The 27,444-nt window shown below is 40.1% G+C and overlaps 1 protein-coding gene across 1 annotated transcript in view; it reads right to left on the bottom strand.

The window, feature by feature from the left end:
* Window positions 1-27,444, bottom strand: part of rnf145a (ring finger protein 145a) — a 134,568-nt gene that overhangs the window by 22,347 nt on the left and 84,777 nt on the right. The window contains exons 4-7 of the mRNA XM_043703971.1: window positions 10,611-10,846; window positions 8,374-8,549; window positions 7,640-7,780; window positions 4,012-4,194 (exon numbers count right to left, since the gene is read on the bottom strand). Coding sequence (XP_043559906.1) covers window positions 4,012-4,194; window positions 7,640-7,780; window positions 8,374-8,549; window positions 10,611-10,846 — 736 coding nt within the window. The remainder of the gene's footprint in view (window positions 1-4,011; window positions 4,195-7,639; window positions 7,781-8,373; window positions 8,550-10,610; window positions 10,847-27,444) is intronic.

The following is a 27,444-nucleotide window of genomic DNA, read 5'->3' as shown; positions in this document are numbered from 1 at the left end:
TTCACCCATGGGTGATTAAATGTCTTCCCTCCTTTCTCCCTTAAATACCTTCATATCTTTATGGACTGTTGACTATTGTGCCAATCATATTAAATACTGAGGTGAAGTAATTATTATATCTGCCATTTTGTTTTCAGTGTCAGAAGGCAGCACTATAATTTTAAGTGTGTGTTGTACATTAGGTATTATAGTAATACAAACTTAACTAATTTAAAAATCTGCTTTTATGCAGTGATTTGTTACAAATACCATCTGTTGCATACATTGCAGTTCAGCAATTAACAGGCTGGGACTTGAAAACACATTTCGTGTTGATTCAAATTTAAATATAATTAAGGTTCATAAAAAAAAGTTCCTGCTCTGTTATCTTGGATTTTGTATTAAATAAAGTACGTATGAGGAAACATGATTTTGTACAAGACAAAAGACAAAAGACAATAATAGACAAACCAGTTAAGGTTCATACTGGGTATATTATGGTATTTAGGAATCCACTGTCCCTCTTGCAAGTCTTGGTCATCTGGGATTAGCACGATGGTATGGGAAATGGTCTGAAAGTTTCAGATGGAGGGCACTTAAGGTATGGGAAACAGCCTAGTTTTCACATTCCAGGTACTCATCAACTCAAAACATATCACTCAGAAGAAAATAAGTTCCGGTAGTAATATGAAACTCAAATCATTATGTAAAGTCAAGTCTAAGCAAACTGTCATGTCGTAAAGCAATAAAGCAGATAAACGGCCTGGAAGTTTTCACAGCCATTATAAACAAATTGTCAGGATAATTATGGAAACAAACTTACACATCTTCTGCACCCTGGGACCATGTGCAGTCCTTGAAACTTAAGATAAAGTCATTGGGGAAGAAACTGATAGACAATGACAACAAAATAGCAGATATAATAATTACTTCACCTCAGTGTTTACAGGTTGTTCTGGTATAACGCGCGTTACGCCAACTTGAATTGGTTATAACATGATTGATGAATTGTGAACAGTGTTTGGATAACACAAACTTTCTACTGAACAGGTATAGCGATTTTCTATAGTGATCTTTTATTGCATACTTTCTATAGTGCAATTTTCTATAGCACAGGGATGCAAAGGAATCCAATGCTGTGTTAATGCAGAACGACTTGCGCTCGAAAGACTCATATGATGAGTCAATGTTACAAAGGATCCTCAAAAGGTATAGACACATTTAAGGTAGAACAGAAGGAGGACTTTTAAGCACCCTTGAAAAAGGACCCAAAAATGTATTCATGTGCATTAAAAAATGTGAGGGAGGAGATAGGAGAAACATTATTTCATCTTTTCAGAGAAAATTAGGGAAAAGAATAATACCAGAGGAGTGACAGACAGCATATATGATTCCTAAATGCTGAAGGAAAGCTGGTAAAGTCCAATGGTATTGATTTTTAACTCAATGTCAGTGGCAGGAAAAATAATGGAACCTTTAAATGAAAAATAAAACGACATATAGGATCAATATTAAAGTAAAGGTCATGTTTGACGAGTTTCAAAATCTTTGGAAAAGTTAACTAAGAATAAACAATAGTGATACAGCACGTTAAATACATGCTTATTTCAAATGGCCTTTGTTACACTGCTGTACAGGAATCTCATGGCTAAGGCTGGAAATGTGGAATCAGAAGACAAGTAGCAGAATGAATATCAAACCAGTTTCAAAAATAAACAAAAAGTAGTTTGGGTTAAAGGTATGAATGCTGAATTTACATCTGCTCATCATTGAGATGAACAACAAGGGTTCAGGAGTTGGAAGAATAATTTCAAAATTTGCATGGGATTGGGAACCTGGTTTAAAAATATTGAACACTGGAGAAAATTTGCCATCTTTTGGCCATAAAAACCAACAGACAAAACTTCCCATTTTACATCCACAGACTACTGAAACAAGTCGAAAGTTGATGACATAACAGGTTCATTGTCCTGATTAGGATATGCTAATATGGGAATTAAGTTGGGAAAAAGATAATAAGATAAAAGCTGGTAACGATCAGAACTATGTGGAAGAGATCCCTTTTTAACATATTAACATCAGATTTGTTAGGATAATGGTGATATTGAAGATAAAACGGAGGTGTGCTCCAGAATCACAACTACCAATTGTAATGGTTTCAACAAGACTTGAATGTTCTGAAAAGTCAAGCAAGAAACACTTTAAACTGATCAGTAGTCAAACGATAGGATGGTTCAAAAGTCAGATAGATGCGTTCCTAGAGTAACTGACTCTCTGGGGGCAAAAAACAACCAACAGCTTTCATCATCTTTAAGTTTCAATGTAGATGCAAGCCTAGAGTTCAAGTTGCAGGGTCAAACTAGATTCATACTAAACCAGTGTAAAGTCAAGACAATTTAGTTAATTGCTTGCCGGTTACTGCAAAAAACACTGGGCTCCACCCACAGTAGGAACAGGTCAAAGTAATTCTTGTTTAATTCTACAAGCTATTGCTTACATTCTTGCATGTATTGATCTTTAATTGTCAACAATAAAAATTATTGCTCTGCCACAAATTCTGGGTTTAAACCCCACCCACTACGGAGATGTGTCGCAACAAGTCCGAACAGTTCGATTAAAAATATTTGTCTGAATGGGATTGGTTTTAGAGGTCTTGTGGTGCATTGGTAGCATTGGACCAGAAGGATCAGACTCAAGTTCCACCTGTCACAAAGATTTATCATTACATGTCTGAATGGATCAATTAAAATAATTAAGGAATTTTGCGAAGCAGCTCTGTTCTGCCAGTTCTATTTGTTTTTTTTCATGGTGGAATGAGTGCGTTGCTGGATAGCCAACATTTATGGTTCGTCTCGAGCTACCCTTGAGAAAAGGGTGAGCTGCTTTCATGAACTGTTGAAGTCCGTTTGCTGTAGGTAGACCCACGATGCCCTGAGGGAAGGAATGTGACCTATGGACCATAAGGACTGCATTCAAATCCCTCAGATGTAATGACCAGAAAGGCATGTCATGAGACATCTGAACAAACTGACTTAAAAGAGTATCAGTATAAATGGCATTTGTCTCAAACCAATTGTCCTACCTTCCATAAATAAAGACACTAGAGGGGAAGGAGGTTACAGCTCATTGAGAACTGCAAGAGAAGCAGGAAGGCTGAAATAAACTTGAAGTATAACTTGAAATTAAAATCAGTATCACTGAATCAAGCAGCAGAGGGAGCTTGAGTAAAAATATTAGACTACAGGTCAACAAAGTCACAAAGCAAATATACCACTGAGATTCAAGAACAGAAGATATCTGTCTCTGAAATTATGTAAATATGGCACTTTGGTTAGATCATACCTGTAATGTATTGTGTTCAATTCTAGTCTCCAGATTAGAAAAAGAATTGGATGCACCCATGTATAAAAAAGATTTACTGAAATGATATCAGATGTGAAAATTTATGTTTCTCAGGGAAGATTGAGTAAGCTGAAGCTCTTTCCTCCAGAAAAGAGATGACACAGAGCCAAATGTTTGATAGTGAAGACAAGTATTCTACTTGCAGGGGAGACCAGAAGTAGAAACCATATACAATAAACACAACACCAAGTTCTGGAGTAACATCTTTATCCAGAGGAGAGTCTAAATACTCAACTCTACCATAAGTATCAGTTCAGCTGACTGGCATAGATGCAATGAAGAGAAAAGCTGATGAACAAATGAAGAAAGTACATTGTTGAACTGAAGAGGAAGATGAATGGAGGCTGTTGGGGATCAAAAATACAGGCATGGATCTGTTGGGGAAAAGGCTTTTATCAGCAATACGTACTAAACATGAGAAAATAACTAAAACATTGATGCAAAGCAAGGGTACAATAATAACAAAGCAACTTACAGTTAAACATGTCAGAGCAATGAAAGCTGAATCTGTTAGAGTTTAAGCAATTTGATAAACAAGACCGACTGTTTCAGGAATATGGGACTCGAGCAACAGATCAAAGTTGTGTCTTCTTACACTGTTAAGATATTAAGATTCTAAGATGATCTTACTTGTTTCTTGAGGCTCCAAGTGCAAGAACGATAGGGTCAGCAATTTCTAACATTGACTGAAGGATGGAAGCCACCACAATAAAGAGAATGATACTCAGCAGAAAGGCACGATGAACAACTTGTAATTCAATCAGGCCAGTCTGTACTGCCAGAATCAGTAATGTGATACCTTCAGTCATTCCTCTATGGAAAAATAATTAAAAATAAAATCTCATTTGATGCAACAGAACACCTCTCCTAGTTCTAGCAACAGTTGGATGAAGAGAATTTCAACTGGAGTAACCAAAATATCACAACTATACTATTTAGAATAATGTCACAAAACAAATCAGGATTTTAAAAAAAACTTGAGTTTTAAAAATATTGTAAAGCACTATGCAACAGTACTGTGAAAAATGCCACATGAGCTATCTGAAAACACTAGATTAACTTTTACCAAGATTCCCAACCGGTGTCTATCTTTTTTTAAAAAAAAACACCACTGAAAGAAATTTTTAAAATAATGTACTGAGATGATGAGATTAATTCTGAAGTGTAGCTGTCCTAGAACAAACAATGAATCAATCTGAAAGTACAGTTGCAAGTTGGTTAAGCATGAATTTCTCTATTCTGTGCTGACTCCAAAACAGGCAGGTATTATCATAAAACTGTTCAGTCGATGCAGATAAAGGTTGTGATTTACATAGACAGTATTATTTTATTTTTAGAGATTGGGTATTTAAAATGTGGAATACAGGTGTTGGTTATCTTTGTGAAGGGTATTAAAAATAAAACTGGGCCAGAAAGTCCTTCTGAAACAGTAATTCAATCCAACGTGTCGGAGAGCAGGAAACCCTTGGGAGTGTCAGACAGTCATAGAGATGTACAGCATGGAAATAGACCCTTTGGTCCAACCCGTCCATATATCCCAACCCAATCTAGTCCCACCTGCCAGCACCTGGTCCATATCGCTCCAAACCCTTCCTATTCATACACCCATCCAAATGCCTCTTAAATGTTGCAATTGTACTAGCCTCCACCATTTCCTCTGGCAGCTCATTCCATACACGTACCACCCTCTGCGTGGAAAAAGTTGCCACTTAGGTCTCTTTTATATCTTTCCCCACTCACTCTAAACCTATGCACTCTAGTTCTGGACTCCCGAAGCCCAGGAAAAAGACTTTGCCTATTTACCCTATACACGCCCCTCATAATTTTGTAAACCTCTATAAGGTCACCCCTCAGCTTCCGACGCTCCAGGGAAAACAGCCCCAGCCTGTTCAACCTCTCCCTGTAGTTCAACCCCTCCAATCCTGGCAACATCCTTGTAAGTCTTTTCTGAACCCTTTCAAGTTTCACAACATCTTTCCGATAGGAAGGAGACCAGAATCGCATGCAATATTTCAACAGTGGCCTAACCAATGTCCTGTACAGCTGCAACATGACCTCCCAACTCCTGTACTCAATATTCTGACCAATAAAGGAAAGCATACCAAACGCCTATCTACCTGTGACTCCACTTTCAAGGAGCTATGAACCTGCACTCCAAGGTCTCTTTGTTCACCCAAAATGCAGCACCTCGCATTTATCTGAATTAAACTCCATTTGCCACTTCTCAGCCCACTGACCCATTTGGTCCAGATCCTGTTGTAATCTGAGGTAACCCTTTTTGCTGTCCACTACACCTCCAATTTTGGTGTCATCCACAAACTTACTAACTGTACCTCTTATGCTCGCATCCAAATCATTTATGTAAATGACAAAAAGTAGAGGACCCAGCTACGATCCTTGTGGCACTCCACTGGTCACAGGCCTCCAGTCTGAAAAACAACCCTCCACCACCACCCTCTGTCTTCTACCTTTGAACCAGTTCTGTATCCAAATGGCTAGTTCTCCCTGTATTCCGTGAGATCTAACCTTGCTAATCAGTCTCCTAGGCGGAACCTTGTCGAATGCCTTACTGAAGTCCATATAGATCACATCTACCGCTCTGCCCTCATCAATCTTCTTTGTTACTTCCTCAAAAAACTCAATCAAGTTTGTGAGACATGATTTCCCACGCACACAGCCATGTTGACTGACCATAATCAGTCCGTGCCTTTCCAAATACATGTACATCCTGTCCCTCAGGACTCCCTCCAACAACTTGACGTCAGGCTGACTGGTCTATAGCTCCCTGGCTTGCAAATGGATTTTTAAAAAATACACTGTGCATTGCCACCAGGAGAACATTAAAGACCATTAGTTTCTTTGCAGTTCAGATAATCAAGGATTAAGTTTAGTTTAGAAAACCCAGAGATTTATGGAAGATTTTTACAAGAATTCAGAGGAGACATGACTGCTCACGGCAAACATGGTTTCTTTCCTGGAAAAGGCATTTTTCAGAGCAACAAAGGGAATAAACTACCTCAGTCAAAACTTAATTTTGTACAACATCCAGATCAGGAGCATTTGGTTCAAAACCTGCAGGCTCTAGAAAGCAGAGAAAGTCTGAACGTTCGGTTTTGACAGTATTCTTGCAGGAAGAGTTCACCATTCACAGGACAGAGGCCAGGGAGAATGAATTTGTTGAACTGAACTTCAAGATTTGATAGAGGAGTAATTTCCCTGGATCTGATTCTTCATAAAGCAATGATGCTGCTGGGAAGTAGGTCGAACACTTAGTTTTGCCCTGTGTTTGAAGACCTCTCTGTCTGTGTTATACATCTAGTCAGCTTGTTTCTTTCTGTTTTTGTCTTTTCTGTAATAACTTCTGTTGCAAAAGAAAACCAACAGTCTCGCTTGATTGTTTCAGCGACCGACCAGTGGTGTAAGTTCGAGAGTATGGTGCTGGAAAAGCACAGCAGGTCAGGCAGCATCCGAGGAGCAGATGAATCTACATTTTGGGCAAGAGTCCTTCGACTCTGATCTCCAGCATCAGCAGTCCTCACCTTTCTCCACTAGTATAAGATGTTGGTGTTGGGCCTAAGAGTTGGAATTCTGGTAGAATCACAATGTCAGGGAGTGGGATGGGTGTCTGCCTTGAGTCAGGGTTTCATAGAACATAGCACAGAACAGGCCCTTTGGCCCACGATGTTGTGCCGAGGTTTAATCTTCATGTAAAATATAGTAACTTAACCTACACAGTCCTCAAATCACTGCTATCCATGTGCATGCCCAGCAGTCGCTTAAATGCCCCCAATGACTCTGCTTAGTTTCAGTTCAATAGTTAACCAGAAATGATATGAAATTTTAACTGCTTTAACGTTTCCAACATAATCAACGCACTTCAATGAATTTAACTGTGCAAATTATCAAATTAAAGTGCTTTTCCAGAATGTTTGGGATGCAGGGGAAATGCCCACTAGAAGTCATTTCGAAGCAATTCTTATGGAGTTAACTGGGTTGGGCATTCCACACTGACCTGAAGAGCAACTCAGTGCCTCCAATGACTTGCCAGCCAGCAGAATATTTGGGTCTACATCTATTTAAGAAAGATTTCAGAATTTACATTGACACTGAAAATACTGGATGACTTGTAATCAGAGCAGATATTTAGAAAAGATTTGATACACTGCGCAAACTTTAAGCAAACTGTTCATAAGCATATAGGCCATCTAACTTTAAGTGCACGTATTTTTCCATATATACTCACAGGATTGCTTCTTACCTATGCATGAGATTGTCATTCATGAAAGCTCCATAACCTTGAAGGTAGAACTTGCAAAGAGTCAGGACACCCAAGGTAATGAAGGAGATGGTGAACATGAGGCCCAACAAAGAATAAGGAGTGCTGCAACATTCAGCAATACTGCAACAGAAATGTTACTTGAATGACATAAGATGAAAGCAGATATACCTTTATTAATCCTATTAAAAGCATAATGATGAACCAAGAAAAATGTTTCCCCAAGCACCAGATTATTTCCCCCCCAAAACCCTTCTCTTCTTCCTCCACTGAAGTTTATTATTTCCAAAGGTGGTTGCTAATAGATGACAGTATCTGAATTCATAAGCTGAGTTCAACACTAATGCTAGGGCACCCTCTTATGTTCTCCAGAGGTGATTTATAGACAACTCCAAATAGCATTTGTAACTGGAAGCAGGAGATAACATCATCCAAGTGATAATTAACGTCATTCCTACACTGCTAAAATTATTTGGCTGAACTCAATAGTGCAACAAGGTTTCAATTTACAATATCCATCCCTCAACAACAGATAAAATACTAAAAGCAGACTACTTCACCATATTGAAAATGATCTCAGCATGCACAGCCCAAGTCTGAATAAAACTGCCAAACGTTTAGTTTTGTTGATGCATCAACTTTATCCTTATTCAAAATTCCACTGACCAAGCTGAACTGTGGAATGTTACTAGCCTAAGTGCAATCGTAAATTATACCTCGTAAGAAAGAGGAATAGCAGTCTCTCACGAGATGTGGGGTGATCACGTGTACTGAAGTAAGAGTAAATCTGTAGAGCAAACAGGACCAGCCAGAAAACCATGAACAGCACAGGAACAACCAACTGATTCCAGAGGGACATCCCCAGTGCCAATAGTCCATAAACTTCAACTACCTGTTCAACAGAAGGAAGATAAAGAGGGTATAAATGAATTTGGATATCATGGAAAAATCCATTCACATGGTAGCAGACACATGACAACTGAATGCAAAATGGTTTGCAACAAGTGAGATATGCAAAAGCGTGCACTGAGATAAGTCAGTTCTGAGCGAAAATTGTGAACACAGTTGGATCGAAGAACTCATGTTAATTCTTGATAAAAAGAAACTTTCAAAGGCAACACGATGATATGCTTTTTCCTTACTGTTAGTAGGGAAAATGCATTTGGATAATCGTAACTGATTTCATAATAGATATACTACAGAGCTAGCACATTAAAGGGCATGTAATTTGAGCTAAACTTGAAAGGCACAAGGATCAACAAAATACCAAATGAAAGTATTTGAATTGCACAATTATCTGAAAGGTAAATATTTTCAGGGCCAAGGGGAAAAGATATTGGAGAGGCACGAGGTGAACTGCTCTTACAGTCATTTTGGCAGTAGGGAGGAAGATCTTTTCTGGAGCTTGTACTATGGTTGATGTTGGCAGAGCTGCATGTGGAAAATACTACATTGCTGTCACAGTCACCCCTCCCCATAGTAATCACAACTTACAAATTTAATGAGGAGAAAAACTGACAGGAAGCATTGTCATATCAAAAGGTTTCAATGTATTTCTAAAGAGATTGTCAATAAATAAAACTTACAAGGATGTATTTGACAAATAGCAAATTAATTGTTCAATTGTAATCAAATGAGAAATCAATATCTGGACACCACATCACAAAAGAACGCCTAACCTCTCAATAAGGAATTTGCTTAAGCCTGATTTCTTGCTCATGGTTCAGTATTTAACTAGCTTTTCTTGCCATTCAGTTCGAAAGAACTTGGCACTGGCGACTTCTGAGGGCTCAACTACGAACAGATGGGCCCAATGGTCCACTTGATTAAAAAATGGGATTTAAGGAGAAAGAACATATGAATGAGAAAGGAGGACATCTGTTGAATTGGAATCAGATTGGATACAGAAGAAAAACCAAACTGAGTTAAGGAACAGCAACGTTAAAAAAAAACTGAAATCTTGAAAAAAACTTTGTCTTTGAAACGACAGCCCACAGTTTCAGCCGTGACCTTTCCAGAACAGATGAATAGGCATCCTGCTATTGGAAAGGGTCCTACACTATTAAATACCTTTTGCAGTGAGTTTAATTTATACTTAGCAAGAAGGGGAAGGTATCAAGGCCAACACTACAGCAGCAGAAATCATCCAGAACATGTACTGATGTGAAACTCAAGACGGTTTTTTTTAAATCACTGAACGGCTTTACAGTTTACAGAGTAACAGCAAGCACATTAAACTCCATGATCTCTTCAGCAAATAAGAGGGCCCACTTTTCAACTAAACTTTTAGTCACAACACACACTTCCATACCAAATAGGATTGCAGTCTAAAAGTAATTATTTTACAACTGTCTTGAAAAATCCCTAGAAAAAAACACTCGTCTGTGATAAGAACAATTATTTTTCTTGTTAATCACCTCTTCAAGATGAAAAAAATGCTTCCTTCAGGAAGTTTTAAAACTAAGATTGCAAATAAATAGGAAGGAACTCCCGAACGGAAATGTAAAAGAATGAAAATAAACAAGATGGAGGACCAAGTCACACCACATATCGGTAACAAGACAAATGTTAGATTGTAGCAGTTAGGATGCATTTAAGACATTTCAGAAACTTCAAAACATGTTTCAAACTAAGGCAAGAGAAACCATTTAAAGTTAATCCAGGACAATCCCTATCAAACGACATACTGGAAGTACAGGTGGGCGCACAACACAATCACAGAACTTAAATAAGGAATGTCCATCAATGAGCCAAAATCAATAAATAATGTGTTGGAGAGGCATGTAGAGTTTGAGAAATTATGCGTACACAAGAGCGCATGTGTGCAATGAGAAATGGAGCATGAAAGAGAGAAAGGGGGAGAGAGAAAAAGTGTGTGCGAGAGAGAGAGAGAGAGAGAGAGAGAGAGAGAAGCACAAAGCATTTAACACACAATCTATTTGGTTTCTCTCACCTGCACCAGTTCCTTGTATGCCAATTTAGCCAGTTTGTAAGGTACCAACAGATTAGAGGCGAGGAAATAAAGTACCTCCAGTCCTGTGAAAATCATGGCAAACCTGTTGATAATGATGAGCATTTCCACAGGAACCATGCAGAATCGTGCCAGTAAAGGTAGCAGATGGGCAGAAAATAGCCAGATCTGTTTAGTCTTCATAACGAAGGAGCAAAGTGTGCAGACTACCAGCTGCCCTATAACAACACAAAAGACAATCAATGTAATTGGAGCAGATTCACTGAAAACAAGATTACATCTTACTACAATTGAAATTGACCTATCACATAGAATCCTCATAGTTTCAGAACAGACCATTCAGTCCAACAAGTCTACTCTGTCATTTGAACAGTATTCCACCTAATCCCACTTCCATCAAGACCCTGCATTTCCTATGGCTAATGCACCTAACCTTACTATGGGTAAAGCAGCATGACCAATCCACCTAAAATGCACATTTTGGACTGAGAAAGGAAACCACAGCAGCTGGCAGAAACCCATGCAGATATGGGAGAATGTGCAAACTCCACACAAGCAGTCGCCTGAGGCTGGAATTGAACCTGGGTCCCTGGCAATGTGAGGCAGCAGTGCTAACCACTGATTCACTTGCTGCCCCGTTGTTACTTAGTTGGCAAAATAGCGGGCTGAAACTAACACGATGTTGCTTCCTCTTCAGAAGGCCACATCTTATTTTGTGGAAACTCTTCAATCTAATATCCAATGGGTTATTCTCCATGGAAGAGCTTAATGCTTGTGGGCAAGCTGTCTTGACCCTGCCTTTAACATATGGTTTCCAGCATGAGTAACTGCAATAAGCACATAGAAGAATTTACATTCCCATCACCAAACCAGAAAGAGAGACCAATTGCTGTGCCCTAATTTAGAACAAGATACACCACAAGACGATGATTCCAAAACAAGGCCTTCAGTTTATCATGGTACTCCTAAACATGGCAGATTTTCCCACTATACAGTCACAGAGATGTACAGCACAGAAACAGACCCTTCGATCAAACTCGTCCATGCCAACCAGATATCCCAACCCAATCTAATCCTACCTGCCCATATCCCTCCAAACTATTCTTATTCAAATACCCTTCCAGATGCCTTTTAAATGTTGCAATTGTACTAGCCTCCACCACTTCCTCTGGCAGCTCATTCCATACACCTACCATCCTCTGTGTGAAAAGGATGCCCTTTAGGTCTCTTTTATATCTTTCGCCTCTCACCCTGAACCTATGCCCTCTAGTTCTGGACTCCCCCACCCCAGAGAAGGGACTTTGTCTATTTGCCATATTCATGATTCTATAAACCTCTATAAAGGTCATCCCTCAGCCTCTGATGCTCCAGGGAAAACAGCCCCAGCCTGTTCAGCCTCTCTCCATAGTTCAAAGCCTCCAACCATGGCAACATCCTTGTCAATCTTTTCTGAACCCTTTCAAGTTTCACAACATCCTTCCGATAGGAAAGTGACCCAAATTGCACGCAATATTCCAACAGTGGCCTCACCAATGTCCTGTACATCCGCAACGTGACCTCTCAACTCCTGTTCTTAATACTCTGACCAATAAAGGAAAGTATACTGAATACCTTTTTCACTATCCTATCTACCTGCGACTCCACTTAAAGAAGCTATGAACCTGCACTCCAAGGTCCCTTTGTGCAGCTATGTGACAAAATATTTTGTAGTATTGTTAGTGCACATTTCCGAAGACACTTAAATGCAGATCCAAAAACCTGACAACATATTGTGAAAGGTTCTCGAAAAACTCTTATTAGTACACCACATTACGGATAAAAGACATTATTTATAACTAGAATCGAGATTTTGGTTTATTCATACATTAATACATCAAAATTAATTGTTTAAAAAGTAAAATGCCAAAGCTCACATGATACCAAATGCATTGTGTACTATGAAGAGGATTTGCATGTTACTACAGTCCTTAATGATAAATGTAAAGTTGACATACTCCTACCTGACCGCAGGGCTGCTTTCTCATTATAGACAAAGAACTGGTGGTGGTTTAAACTGAGGGTAACTAGGAATCATACAAGGTGTGAGGTTGAGAACAAGTTTCCTTCATGGTAACCTCAGTTGGTGCGGGGAGGGACATAACGTCATCACTCTGCAACATAAACTAGTTGTCCTGCCAACTGAACGATCCAAACAACTATAATCCTGGCCTTTTTTAAAAATCCATGTGTAGGACGTCAGCGTCGCTGGATAGCATTTATTGCCCGTGCCTAGTTGCCCTTAAAAAGGAAGTTGTTAGCTACCTTCTTGAACAGTTGCAGCCCACAGCTGCTGTGGGTTGACCCACAATGTCGTTAGGGAAGGAATTCCAGGATTTTGACATGGCGACAGTGAAGGAATGGTGATACATTTCCAAGTCAGGACAGTGAGTGGATTTGAGGGGAAGGTGGTGGTGTTCCCTGACCTCCATGACTATGGATTTTCAAGTTAGAGATCAATATATACTGAATAGCTTAGACAATTTTTTCTGTGTTGAACTGGATCTGCCTCAGACTGTAACCTAATTTCAACTTTGAAGTGATCTGCTCCAGACCCAAACCATCTGCTTCTGTTCCCTGTTTAACTTCAGGACTGCACTTCATTGTATGTTGTTGATGTCCGAGACTCAAACCTCTGCTGTGTTGGAAAGAAATGCAGTTTTCCAAAAATTTAATTTCTCTTTTGTTGCTCAGCTTCATCTCATTTTAGCTATAACTTATTACAGGAAAAACTCATCTGCAACTATCTAAATTGCAGTCTTTGTGGCTCTGCTTGTGGTTGGATTTTTAAAAAATTCATTCTGGAAAAGCTCTTGCTGGTTCTCACTTAACATCCTTACTTTAGCCCAGCTGCTGCAGAGATCTTCACCTGAAGGCTGGGTCTTTTTCAGACCCAATTATTTCAATTTTCTTCTTAATGTTCTATGCTGACTTACACAGGCCCCCAGAAACCACTGCTTCTTCTAATATAAAAATTTCATCTCTGTCTTGAAATAGTTTACTTATCTACTCCTGAACTCCAGCATATTCAATGTTTTATGTATGTTTAATCATAACTGCCCTGCTTTTGTCCTCCTTGGTTTATATAGACTCATTACAATTTATTAATTATGCTGTCAAGCTATTTTTTTCTCTTTCATGGAATGAGTGTGTCACCGGAAAGGTCAGTATTTGTATCATGACTCCTGCTAGGCTCTTTCAAATGGGAAATCAACCACATCGCTCTGGATCTCCAGTCCCATTTAGGCCAGATTTCCACCTTCCTTAAACAAAATGAGTGAACCAAACGGGCTTTTCCAGGTAATTGCCTTCGTAATACTGACCGAGAATCTGTACTCTGGGAATCAGGCTTATAAAAACTGATTTCAAGAATCTGATAGCTGTTGCAAAGGGCTATCTCAGCCTCCAATCACAAAAGTCAGGAGTTTAGAATTCACTCAGTCAGGGTAACAGTCAAGGTCTGAAGATGGAAATAGCTCTTCAGACTCAACAGACATCAAAGTGGGATCTATTCATAATTCTTTTCTTGATAACTAAAGCATCTGAAAAGCTGACTGCCTCAGGTTGAAAAAAAAGTCTAGCTCCAGACCAATGCTAACCAGCCGCCTCTGTTGGAAAGCTGACTCTCCACTCCCGATGCTCCAAACATTCCAGATGAAGAGCTTTTGCCCGAAACATCGATTTTCCTGCTCCTCGGATGCTGCCTGACCTGCTGTGCTTTTCCAGCACCACACACACAACTCTGATCTCCAGTATCTGCAGTACTCACTTTCGCCAAGATGACTCAACAGTCTGACACAGACACTTAAAAAAACCTACTCTATGAAAACTGACTGTATAACCATCTTGTACATAGAACTTAAGCAGACAGCTTTGAGGCTGCCCTATGACCATCTTCCGCAACTACACTGGCCCCACCCCCCATCTTTTTCTTCGCTACATTGATCTGACCTGCTGTGCTGTTCCAGCAATAAAGTTTCAACTTTGATCTCCAGCATCTGCAGACCTCACTTTCTGCCCTATGAGCAGCCCAGAGAAGAGAGGGAAAAGAAAAAGGGATGTGTTCCACCTGAATCCTAGAAGGACAAGAGTCCTGGTAAATCATACATTTAGAGCTATGGATATAACTTTAAACTAAACAGGGTGGGGGAGGAGTTTGGGTTCAGATGCATGCAAATATTCAAGTAGGGGAGACCTCAGCAGAGGTTTTTAAAGTTTCCAGAGCAGCTAATAGGACAGGAACATAACTTCAGGCACAACAGAAGGAGATGGCAGGAAGGGGGCATGCAATGCAGTTGTACTTAAATCTATGCAATATACAAAAGATAATAAGTGAGCTTGTAGTGTAGATTGAAATTGGCAAGATGTGGACAGAGAGACGTGGCTACAAGGGGATCAGGGCTGGGAACAATATATCCAAGGATATAGAACTGGCTCAAAGGTAGAAGATAGAGGGTGGTGGTGGAGGGTTGTTTGTCAGACTGGAGGCCTGTGACCAGTGGAGTGCCACAAGGATCGGTGCTGAGTCCACTACTTTTTGTCATTTATATAAATGGTTCGGATGTTAGCATAAGAGGTACAGTTAGTAAGTTTGCAGATGACACCAAAACTGAAGGCGTAGTGGACAGCAAAGCTTATCTCAAATTACAACGGGATCTTGATCAGATGTGTCAATGGGCTGAGAAGTAGCAGATGGAGTTTAATTTAGATTAATGTGAAGTGCTGCATTTTAGGAAAACAAATTTCAGCAGGACTTACATATTTAATGGTAAAGTCCTCGGGACGTTTGCTGATCAAAGAGACCTTGGAGTCGCTCCTTGAAAATGGAGTCGCAGGTAGATAGGATAGTGAAGGCAGCGTTTAGTATGCTTTCCATTATTGGTCAGAGTACAGGAGTTGGGAGATCATGTTGCGGCTGTACAGGACGTTGGTTAGGCCACTGTTGGAATATTGTGTGCAATTCTGGTCTCCTTCCTATTGGAAAGATGGCGTGAAACTTGAAAGGGTTCAGAAAAGATTTACAAGGACGTTGCCGGGTTAGAGGATTTGAGCTATAGGGACAGGTTGAATAGGCTAGGGCTGTTTTCCCTGGAGCGGAGGCTGAGGGGTGACCTTATAGAGGTTTACAAAATTATAAGGGGCGTGGATAGGGTAAATAGGCAAAGTCTTTTCCCTAGGATGGGGGAGCCCAAAACGAGAGGGCATAGGTTTAGGATGAGAGGGAAAAGATATGAGAGAGACCTACGGGGCAACTTTTTCACACAGAGGGTGGTACATGTATGGAATGAGCTGCCAGCGGAAGTGGTGGAGGTTGGTACAACTGCAACATTTAAAAGGTATCCGGATGGGTATATGAATAGGAGGGTTTGGAGGGATTTTGGCCAGGTACTGGCAGGTGGGACTAGACTGGGTTGGGATATCTGGTTGGCATGGACGAGTTGGACCAAAGGGTCTGTTTCCGTGCTGTACATCTCTATGATACATGACTTACCGAAATGAGCAGAGGGGTGGGATTGCCTTGTTAACAAGAAATTACATCAGCAACAAAAAGCTATATAAGGTCAGAAGATGTAGAATCCATATGGATAAAGTTGAGGAACTGCGAAGGAGAAAACACCGTAATAGAAGCTGTGTGCAGGTCTCTAAGCAGTAGTCAGGGTGTGAGGCAGAAAATAAATAAGGAGATAGAAAAGATATGTCAGAAAGACACAATTACAGTAATCATGGAAGACTGCGGTATGCAGGTGAATTGGGAAAATAAGATTGGTTGTGCATCTCAAGAAAAGGAATTAATGGAACGTCTACAAAACTGTTTTTGGGATCAGCTTCTGGTACAGCTACTAAGGAACAGGCAATTCCAGATTTGGAGATGTATAATGATTAGGGACTTTGACCATAATACAATAGAATTCATCCTGCAGTCTGAGAAGGAGAAGCTGGAATCAGATGTGATAGTATTACAATTGAGTAGCTACATCGACATGAGGGAGGAACTGGCCAAAGTTGATTGGAAAGGGAGCAGCTAAGGTGATAAAGGAGCAATGACAGGAGTTTCTGGGAGTAATTTGGGTGGCACAGAAGAAACTCATCTCAAGGAAGAAAAACTACACTAAGGAGAGAATGAGGGAACCATGGCTGAGTAGGGAAGTCAGGGACAGCATAAAAGCTAAGGAAAAAGCATGCAAGGTCGTAAAGATTAATGGGAAGCCAGAGGATTGAGAGGCCTTTAAAAATCAGAGAATAGCTAAAAAAGCAACTGGGACAGAGAGGGAGAAGATGAAATATGAGAGTTAGTTAGCTAGTCACATAATTGAAGACTCCAAGAGTTTTTTTTAAGGTACCTAAAAGAGAGGAAAGAGTGGACATTCGGCCATTGGAAATTGAGGCTGTAGAAGTGGGGAACAAAGAAATGTTGGAGGAACTGAATAAATACTTCACACCAATTTTCACAGTGGAACACACCAGCAGCAAAACAAAACTTCGAGAGAGTCAGGGGACAAAGGTGTGTCTTGGCCATCACTAAGGAAAAGCTGAAAGGTCTGAATGTGGATAAATCACTCAGACCAGATGAATTACACCCAAAATTTCAGAAGGAGATAGCTGATGAGATCGTAGAGGCATTGATGGTGATCTTTCAGTAATCACTGGTGTCAGGAAAGATCCCACAGCACTGGAAAATGGCTAATGCAACATTCCTGTTTAAGAAGGGAGGCAAAAGACAAGAAACTACTGGCCAGGTCACCTGACCTCAGTTGTTTGTAAGATTTGAGAGTCAATTATTCAGGTTTAGACTGTGGAGTAATTGAAGGTGCCTGGTAAAATAGGACTGAGTCAGCACAGCTTCATCAAGGCAAGGTCATGTCTGACAAATCTGAGAGAATTCCAAAGATGTGCAGGTCAGGTGAATTGGCCATGTTAAATCGCCCATAGTGTTAGGTGCATTAGTCAGAGGGGGGTGGGTTGCTCTTCGGAGGGTTGATGTGGACTTGTTGGGCTGAAGGGCTTGTTTCCACACTGTAGGGAATCCAATCTAATCTAATTCTTTGAGGAGATAACAAGCAAGTTAATTAAAGGACAGCCAATGGACATGATCTATTTGGATCACCAGTAGACTTTTGATAAGGTGCTGCACAGAAAGCTGCTAAGTAAGAGCCAAAAGTGTTAGGAGCAAGGTACTGACATGGATAGAGGATTGGTTGACTTGCAGAAGGCAGAGAGTTGGAATAATGAGGTCTTTTTCAGCATGGCAGCCAGTGACTAGTGGACTTCTGCAGGGGTCTGTTTTGGGGCCACAACAAATCATATTATATACGAACGATCTGGACGAAGGAACAGAGGCCATTATTGCTAAATTTGGAGGTGATGCAGAGATAGGTGGAGGGACAGGTAGCGTTGAGGAAGCAGGGAGGCTGCGGAAGGACTTTGGCAGGTTAGAAGAGTGGGTAGGCAGTGGCAGATGGAATACAATGTGGGCAAGTATAAGGTTATGCACAAATGAGGAAAGGCTTTGGAAATCTGAAGCACAAAGAGACTCGATCAGGATTCTTTTAAAGTTAATTGCAATTTCAGCTGACAGCTGGGAAGGCAAATGCAATATTCAGGTCCATGTCCAGAGGACTAGAGTACAAGAGCAGGGATGTACTGCTCAGGCTGTATATAGGCACTGGTCAATTTGCATTTGGAATATTCATTAGTTTTGGGTCCCATATCTAAGGAAGAATGTGCTGGTATTGGAGGGGGTCCAGAGGTGGTTTACAAAAATGATTCCGGGGATGAAGGGCTTGTCATATGAGGAGCAGTACGGGACTCTGGGTCAGTACTCCACGGAGTTTACAAGCATAAGAGCTAATCTGTCTGAAACTTACAGAATACCATGAGACCATGATAGATTGGACATGAAAAAGATGCTTCCACTAGGAGAGCCTAGGATTTGAGGGCACAGCCTCAGGGTGAAGGGCCAAACCTTCAGAACTGAGATGCAGAGGAATCAACTCAGCTAGACGGTGGTTAAATCTTTGGAACCCATTTTTACAGAGGGCTGTGCAGGCCGAGTCATTAAGTGTATTTACGATAAAGATAGATTGGTTCTTGATTACTATGGGGATCAAGTGTAATGGGGAGAAGGCAGGAGAATGAGGTTGAGAAACAAATCAGCAATGTTCAAATGGTGGAGCACACTTGATGGGCTGAAAGACCTAATTCTTCTCTGTCTTAGATGTACAGAAACCAAATTACTGTTTTGTTAAAGCAAAGTCAGGGAATGAAAGATAGCGAAAATGCAACTCATGAAGAACAAGGAATTGATCATGTGCTGAATTCACTTGCGCTCAAAAGGAAATATCAGGAGAAGCCATCATCATATCTGTTGGATTTGACTTCAAGTGTAATTTCAACAAGTAGCAACTCAAGCAACACACTCCAACAGTATATAACAGAGACTCACTGGGACTTGACTTTTGTTATAAATATTCTTCTGCCTGGTTTCTCTTATATTTAACCCTAGTGATTTCCTTTTTCATTAATTACTTAATTTCTATATTCTTAAGGATACTTCAGCAATAGTTTGCAATAAACTAACCTTGAACATGCTCAATCAGCTCACTGCTGGTATACTTGAACTTGAATCATACAAATTTTTTTTGAAAAGGGAAGCAAAAGGCTGTATTAAACCCACAGTTCACCGGTCATATAGGGGTCATGTGTGGTGGTTATGACACAAAGTATTAGTCTACGCCTCTAGATTATGAGCACAGTGATGTGGCCACTGTGCCACACTTCCATTCCAAATCACCCTCCTGCCTTCACTAGATATGTCAACAGTCACATGCTAATAAGGACTTGATTTAATTCTTGAAAATCAAACACTACATAGGACAACTTGACTAGTGTACATGCTTGTTTTTTGCAAATTGAATACAAATGCTTGAAAAATCCAAATGGATAGCAAAAACCCCAGTACTCGCAAAGAGTCCGCTGAAGCTCGAATAAATCCTCAGATCAAACTTGCACCATTTTCAAAGAGACAGCAGAGTCCCTGACTGAATAACTGAGTCACATTAAGTAAAACAACCTAGTTTTGATCACCAGTTTTACACTGGCCCAAGCAAGGGAGGCACCAACAGAAATGGAAAAGTAAGTAAGATTTACAATCCTGATGACCCATGCTGGAAAGAAACTTGTGATAATTAGCTGGAGACAGGGCTGAACATGGTTCTTCCAGTTGATTAGTTTGCACCACTGATGCAGTTTAAGCACGGATAATGGTTTAAATGTGTTGTTAGGAACCAAAGGCAACCAGCAACTGTGGAACTGTAATCCAGCAAATGCTTAAAGACTTTGAGATGTGTGTAAAATGTATGACTCATATACAATCACAAGAAATAGGTTTTGTCAGCTCAGGGAAAAACTTTTGCAGTGTGCCTGAGCTGAGCTGACCAAGTTAGTGAGGATGGGTAGAATTTCTTTTCCAATGAATACTAGGCTTCATAAAAAGGAATGTCATAATCATTATATCAAAGTAAAACCTCCAAGACAAGCTAACAGCATGTTTATACAAAAGGCATGCAAGAAAAATCTGAAGCAGAGAGTAGGAAAAGCCCGATTTGAATATTGATTTCATGATAAATTGACAATCGAATGGGCAGTAACAACTGAAACAAATAAATCATAAAGGATATCCACCCACCAGTTCTGAATATAGAAACAGGCCGTTTAGAGGGCAAAATTCAAGTGGACACAGGAAGTCTTTCCAAGGTTGAATAGCTCAAGCTGGCTTGATCTTAACAAGTGAAGATGACAAAGGGTCTTCTCTGTCATGCACTTACCTGATGTGAGACCAATAAATCTTCTCATCTGTAAGTCGCCATCTGACTACTGCATCTTTTCTGATATTAGTCTATTTGAAATATGTGCTGTGCTTTAAAAATGCTTGTGATTTTTTTGATTCTTCTGGATAATCTGTGCCCTTACAAGACACAAGACAAGCAATTTCACAATAAGGTGAAAAACAGACAAAACTCTTGTGGAAGAACCACACACTTACAGTTTGAAATGATCACAGATTTTGCAAAACATCTTGCACATATTTTACCAGAATGCATCCAAACATCAAGAAAGATTTTATAATGAACTCAGGAGCACAGTTTCTATTTAATTTTAATTCTAGACTTTCAGTACCGTAGTTTTACCTGCTGGTTGCAACAATAATAAAACCACTTAAAATTTTCTACATATGGTGCCTGCCTCGAAATTAACAAAAGAGAAAAGTGAAGTTATTTTCAATCAAGCTTCAAGGGCAATATAAACTCAACGATATGCTGGCAGAAGGGACTTTACATTAAACACATAGTCCTGGGAGATCAATGCAGACTTATGACCTCCATTGGCACTTCCCCCCTTTTCATTATTGTTGAAGCCCCTTCAGTGCTTTGCAATGCCCATAAATATGTGGGTCTCTGAGGATCTGTAACTTGACATACAACCATCATTAACCAATGTGAGAACCAAACGTTGGCCAACAGTATTAAAACTATACAGCTGTCATTTACATCAATCCTTTTATGTGTCATCTGAAATCCCATGTGTCATCTATTCTGATACTATTTAAAGTCCTCATGCTCCATTATACAAACTGAAGAAATTCCAATTCGCCCAGCAATTGCAATGCAATGAAAGTACAGCACAGATATTCAAATCAGACTGTGAATTCAAACAGAAAATCAATAGGACATTAAAATTACCTCAGCAGCATGAGGGCCAGCACGAATAATGCTTTGGAGCTGAAGGAATATAACAAGTTAAAAATCATGCAACACCAGGTTATAATCCAACAGGTTTGTTTGGAAGCACTTGCTTTCAGAGCGCTGTTCCTTCAATCAGGTGGTTGTGGAGTATAAGATCCGAAGACACAGAATTTGTAGCAAGAGCTTACAGTGTGATGCAACTGAAATTATATATTGAAAGAGACCTGGATTGTTTGTTAAGTCACTCATCATTTAGAAATGACCATGTTGGTTTCAGTTCTTTCACACACAAATCCAGAACTTTTTTTTAAAAAGATACATTCTCACGTGCACTTTAACAATAGGTGCCATGTGAAGGTGTATGGTGCCCTGCGTAAGGCTGTCTGTGCCAATGTTGAGACTGATTCTATTTCTAAAAAAGGGACTGACAGAATTCTATATGGATTCATGCAGTTTTTGAGCAAAATAAAATGTAACTCTGCAAGAACAAATTTACCCCACAAACTTGTGTGTGTGTGTGTGTGTGTGTGTGTGTGTGTGTGTGTGTGTATTTGTACACAAGACACAGAAATAGCAGTACAAAGGGCCAGTATAAACAATTTAAAGTGACGCTTCTACAAACCAAACAGCATGCATTGTATGTTCTCCTAACAAGAGTGGTTTAAAGGTTATCTATGCTGCCCAATTGTAAATTTTAAGTGTAACACTTACTTAACTCATATTACAAGATTCTGTCATATTGATATTTCAAAGCTCAGTTCAACAAGAGAAGCTAGTATTGTCGATGTATTCAGGTTATACTTCAAACGTGCTCGTCCTTTCAGACAAATGTTGTAGTGGGTGCGAAAACACTTGTTTTCTGGTTCAGAAAATAATTTCTCTGCATCTGCCATTACAGCTGCACATCCATCTTTCAAGACATCCTTCTGTTAAGATTGCTGCAAAATGGCTGCAGATTGCAGGCTCCTACTTAGTGACTACAGTTTCACCTTCAACATGATAATGCCAAACAAACTCATCACTAAACTCCAAGACAGAGGTCTCAGTCCCCCTCTGTAACTGGATCCTTGACTTTCTGACCAATAGGCTGCAATCAGTAAAAATAGGTGACAACCTCCTCCACCATAATCCTCAACATCGGATCCCAGTAAGGCTGCGTACTCAGCCCCTACTTTTACTCCTCATATACTGACAACTATGTGGCCAAATTCCACCCCAACCCCATTTACAAGTTTGCTGATGGCATCACCACTGAAGAGCTGGTCTCATACAACGACGAGACCAGAATACCTGGAAGGGTTTGTGTGCTTAGCAGCATGGTATAAAGACAGTCTCTCTCACATCAGCAAAACAAATGAGTTGGCCACTGAATTCAGGAATGCAGTGGATGGCATGCCTCTGTCCGTGTCAATGGTACTGAGGTAGAGATGGTTGAGAGTGTTAAGTTTCCGGGAGTGATGATCATTAACAATCTGTCCTGATCCACCCATGTCTCTATTTACACAGGAAGTTAAGGAAATTCAGCATGTCTACAAGAACTCGGTAATTTTTATGGATGAACTGCAGAAGGCATTCTAGCTGGATGCATCACAGTGTGGTTTAGCAATTGTACTTCCCAAGACCGCAAGAAACTACAGAGTCGTGAACAGAGCCCACTCCATCATGCAAATCAGCCTTCCATCCAAAGACGCCATCTATACTACCCACTGTCTCACTAAAGCAACTAACATAATCAAATACCCCTTCCCCCCTGGTTCTATTCTCTTCCAGCCTCTTCCATCAGATAGATTATATAAAAGTTTGTATACATGAATAGATTCAAGAACAGCTTCTTCCACACTATTATCAGACTTCTGTATGGACCTCTCAAATTTTAAATTTAATGCTGATCGTACTCTGTGCAACTTCTCTCTGCAGCCCTAACATTGTGTTCTTCACCCTATTGCACTTTTGTATAGTAATGCATACAAAAGAAAATTCATGATACCTACATATAATGGAACAGTAACAAATCAAATCCTTGGTCAGAAATTAGCAGAAGCACATCATTGCATCAACCAATCCATCAACAAAGTTCTTCAAACTTTGATGAACTGCACAGACAAGAGCAAGATGCCCATATTCTGAAAACTCATGTTTCCCTTGCAGAATACAGCATAGTTTAAAACCTACACTTTTGTGAGTGGAAGCAGAAATCTGCTAATAAATCTTCCTCTCACTGCAAAAAATACAGTACTATTTGGTAATATTACATGATACTATTTTGTCATATTGTTTTATCAGTGTCTTGCCAGTGGATGGGGCTAGATAGAAGCAAAAGTACAAAAGCAAGCAGCATCTGAAAAGAAACTTTGGCACACAGTTAAAAAAAAAGCCAGAAGATTAAAACCGCAAGAGGATGAGTTGTGTCTTCAGCAAAGGGAAAAAGTAGGGAAAAGAAACAACAGGACCAAAGTGAAAGACAAACAGTACAATAAAAGGAATGCAAAATAGAAGAAAATTAAAAGTTTGATACTTTTTAGAAAAAACAGCAAACTACTCGAGCATGCAACTGCTTGTGAGCTTCCTGAGACATTCTGAATCTTCCCACAAGTGCAAAATTTTATTGACTACTTAAGATCATTAAGCACAACCACATGAAAACAGAACAAACAAATTCTCAAAAGCACAGCTGATCCCTTGCTTGACAGCTAATGTTTCACAGAGTGCTTTCCAGTCTTTGTACTGCTGATGGTGTAGATTTCCAGTTTTTCTTATTAAATTCCACTGTTGTTGAGTTGAGTTCATCTATATTTACAATCTCCCATATTTTAGTGAGGCCTTCCAGCTAAAGGGATACTTAACAAAGGTCACTGTTTAACGTGCAAAATTGTTGAGCACATTGTAATTTACTTTTACCAAACAAATGGTGTGGTGCTCAAAACATAAAGATTAATACTTTAAAGTGATCAGATCAACAATAATGATGAACAAAAGAGGTGGCATGAGTTACTTGAAAATAGATTCATTATCCTTTGGATTTGGCAGCATCAATGTAGACTGTGGGTTGAGGTGACAACACGGTCTCAAAGTGTCAGCTACCAACCATGCATCTGTCAGCGATCTTTCCTATTCAAGCTTGTTTCCAAAATGCTCCGACTTCCTCAGTGCTCACAATGGTATAAACAAAGCTGCAGTCCATTGGTTACATTGAGAACAATTGAGATGTTAACTTCACCTCTGAACTGTGCAACAAGTTCACTCACATCATTTTACAAACAGCCTCAAAAATTCAGTGGAGAAATTTGTTTGCAGATTTGCCAGGGGTCTGCAAAGACAACCGAATGCTGGACTCTTCAGAAACACTCAGGCTCCTTTTCCAAAGCACAATTTTCTGTACAACTGTACTTGGAAGAGTATAGGCTGAATTTAATGCTATCCCTGAACTGGGCTCAGAGGGCACGGAGAGCCCAAAATGGGGCACAAAGGTGCGATGGTTGTGTTGCCTTCCAACCCCTCTTATTAAGTCCAGGTAGAATACAGATTTGCATTCAGGAGACCAACTGAGATGCTCAAGAAACCATACAAGGGTTGCACCCTACTGTCAATGGTGTACAACCAATGACAGGCAAGAGTTACATCACAAGGACAAACTGCCTATAAATCTGGTGAGCACGCAGATGGCCTAGTCAGTGGGGTGTCAGCTCTCAAGAGATACCTGCTTTATACCAGAAGTCTGGCAAGAAATCACCTCCGGTGAGCCCAGGTAACCCAACGGCTACCAGTAAGCTGTCCCAATTGGGACTTAATTCCAATGGTGCTGCTATGGTGGTGGTAAGCTAACTCTCTCTGCAAGAAATTAAATTTCACTCACTTTTCAGTTTCTGACAATAGGGGTAAATACGTTCTGAACCAGCTTGTCACAAACACCTTAAAGCTATATTATCATGAAAAATGCATCACAAAGTATAAGTGAATTAATAAAATACTGAATGTAACATTTTCACAGTAACCCAGTTCCTTGGAGTCACAGGTAGACAGGATAAGCGTTTGGTATGCTTGCTTTTATTGGTCAGTGCATGGAGTACAGGAGTTGGGAGGGCATGTTGCAGCTGCACAGGACATTGGTTAGGCTACTTTTGGAATACTGCATGCAGTTCTGCTCCCTCTCCTATTGGAAAGACGTTGTGAAACTTGAAAGGTTGAAGATAAGTTTTACAAGGATGTTGCCAGGGTTGAGAGATTTGAGGTATAGGGAGAGGCTGAAGAGGCTGGGACATATTTCCCCTGAAGCATGGATGGCTGAGAGGTGACCTTATACAGGTCATTCTAGTATAATGCGCGATTCATTAACATGAATTGGCTACAAAGCTAATTTGATGAATTGTGGAAGCTGCTTCGATAATGTGAACTTTCTACTTAACAGGTACAGTGATTTTCTACAGCAATCATGTACAGCGCAATTTTCTATACTGGTTTTCTATAGTGAGTTTTATTCTAGTGCAGGGTTGCAGAGGAACACGTCTGTCACATTATAGCAGAACGATCTGTATAAGTTTCTAAAATCATGAAGGGCATGGAAAGGGTGAATAAGCAAGTTCTTTTCCTCAGGGTACGGCAGTCCAGACCGAGAGGGCAAAGGTTTAAGGTGAGATGGGAAAGATTTAAAAGGGATCTAAGGGGCAACATTCTCTACGCAGAGTGTGGTGCATATATGGAATGAGCTGCCAGAGGAAGTGGTGGAGACTGGTACAAATACAACATTTAAAAGGGTACATGAATGGGAAGGGTTTAGAGGGATATGGGCCAAAGGCTGGCAAACAAGACTCGGTTAATTTAAGATATCTGGTCTACATGGATGAATTGGACTTTTGGGTCTGTTTCCATGCTGTACAGCTCTGTGACTCTGTAGCTCACATTTAACTGTTCATTCGAAGTTATTCAATTAATGCAACATGCTCTGAGCAATGATTTCCTTTTCATCCACTTATCAGCAAGTTGGAATCCCCCGAGAATTTTTATTTTTTCATGCAATGTAAGCATCACCAGTAAAACTACCATTTCTTGCTCATTCCGAATTGCCCACGAAAAGATAGTGACAAGTCACCTTCTTGAACTACTGTAGTTCATGTGATGTAACTCACACTGTTGTTTGGACTTGGCAAAGTATCAAGTGCCCTTCACAGAAAAAAGAAGTTGCACTACTTCATTGTTCCTCAATCTGAATATTCAAGTCGTACAGGTCAAAATGCAGAATCACCTCCCCATCAATAAAAACCTTGCAATATTACTGACACCTCACTATTGGGACTGGAGGGAACTGCACTGTCAGGACAAGCTCCACTAGAAACTATCTGGGACCAGGATCCTCGTGGGAAGGCTAAATGGGGTGGCCACATGGACCTTGAACTCATTGCTTAAAGTTTCCAGAACAAGTAATAGGACAGAGGGCATGGAAGTCATCAGGACTCCAACTTGAGGCACAGCAGATAAAGATAACTATGGAAGTTTTTGGAGAGGGTCAATACAGGACTATGGGTATCATACTTGCAAGACATGCAGTATATGAAACTAAGTAAATGAGCTTATGGAGTAGATTGAAATTGATGGGTATGATTTTGTGGGCAACACAGGTGTGGCGGCAAGGGTATTAGGGCTAGGAACTAAACACCCAAGGATATGAGTCCTGTTGAAAGGGTGGGTAGATGAGCAGAAGGGTTGGGGTTACCTTGTTAGCAAGAAAGTAAATCAATAGCAAGAAGCAACATAGGGTCAGAAGGTTTAGAATCTGTGTGGGTAGAGTTGAGGAACTGCAAAGGAAAAACGGACAATGATGGCAGTTATGTACAGGCCTCCAAGCAGTAGTCAGGATGAGGGGTAGAAAATAAATCAGGAGATATAAATAATCATGTGAAACTGCAATATGCAGGTGACTGAGAAAATCAAGTTGGTGGCAAATCTCAAGAAAAAGAAATTTGTGGAATGTCTATGACATGGTGTTTTAGAGCAGCTTGTGGTTGAGTCCACGAGGGAACAGGCTATTCTGGATTTGGTGATGT

This window comes from Chiloscyllium plagiosum, chromosome 14, assembly GCF_004010195.1.
Source record: "Chiloscyllium plagiosum isolate BGI_BamShark_2017 chromosome 14, ASM401019v2, whole genome shotgun sequence".
Lineage (NCBI taxonomy): Eukaryota > Metazoa > Chordata > Chondrichthyes > Orectolobiformes > Hemiscylliidae > Chiloscyllium > Chiloscyllium plagiosum.
This window is presented reverse-complemented; position numbering and strand designations above follow the sequence as displayed.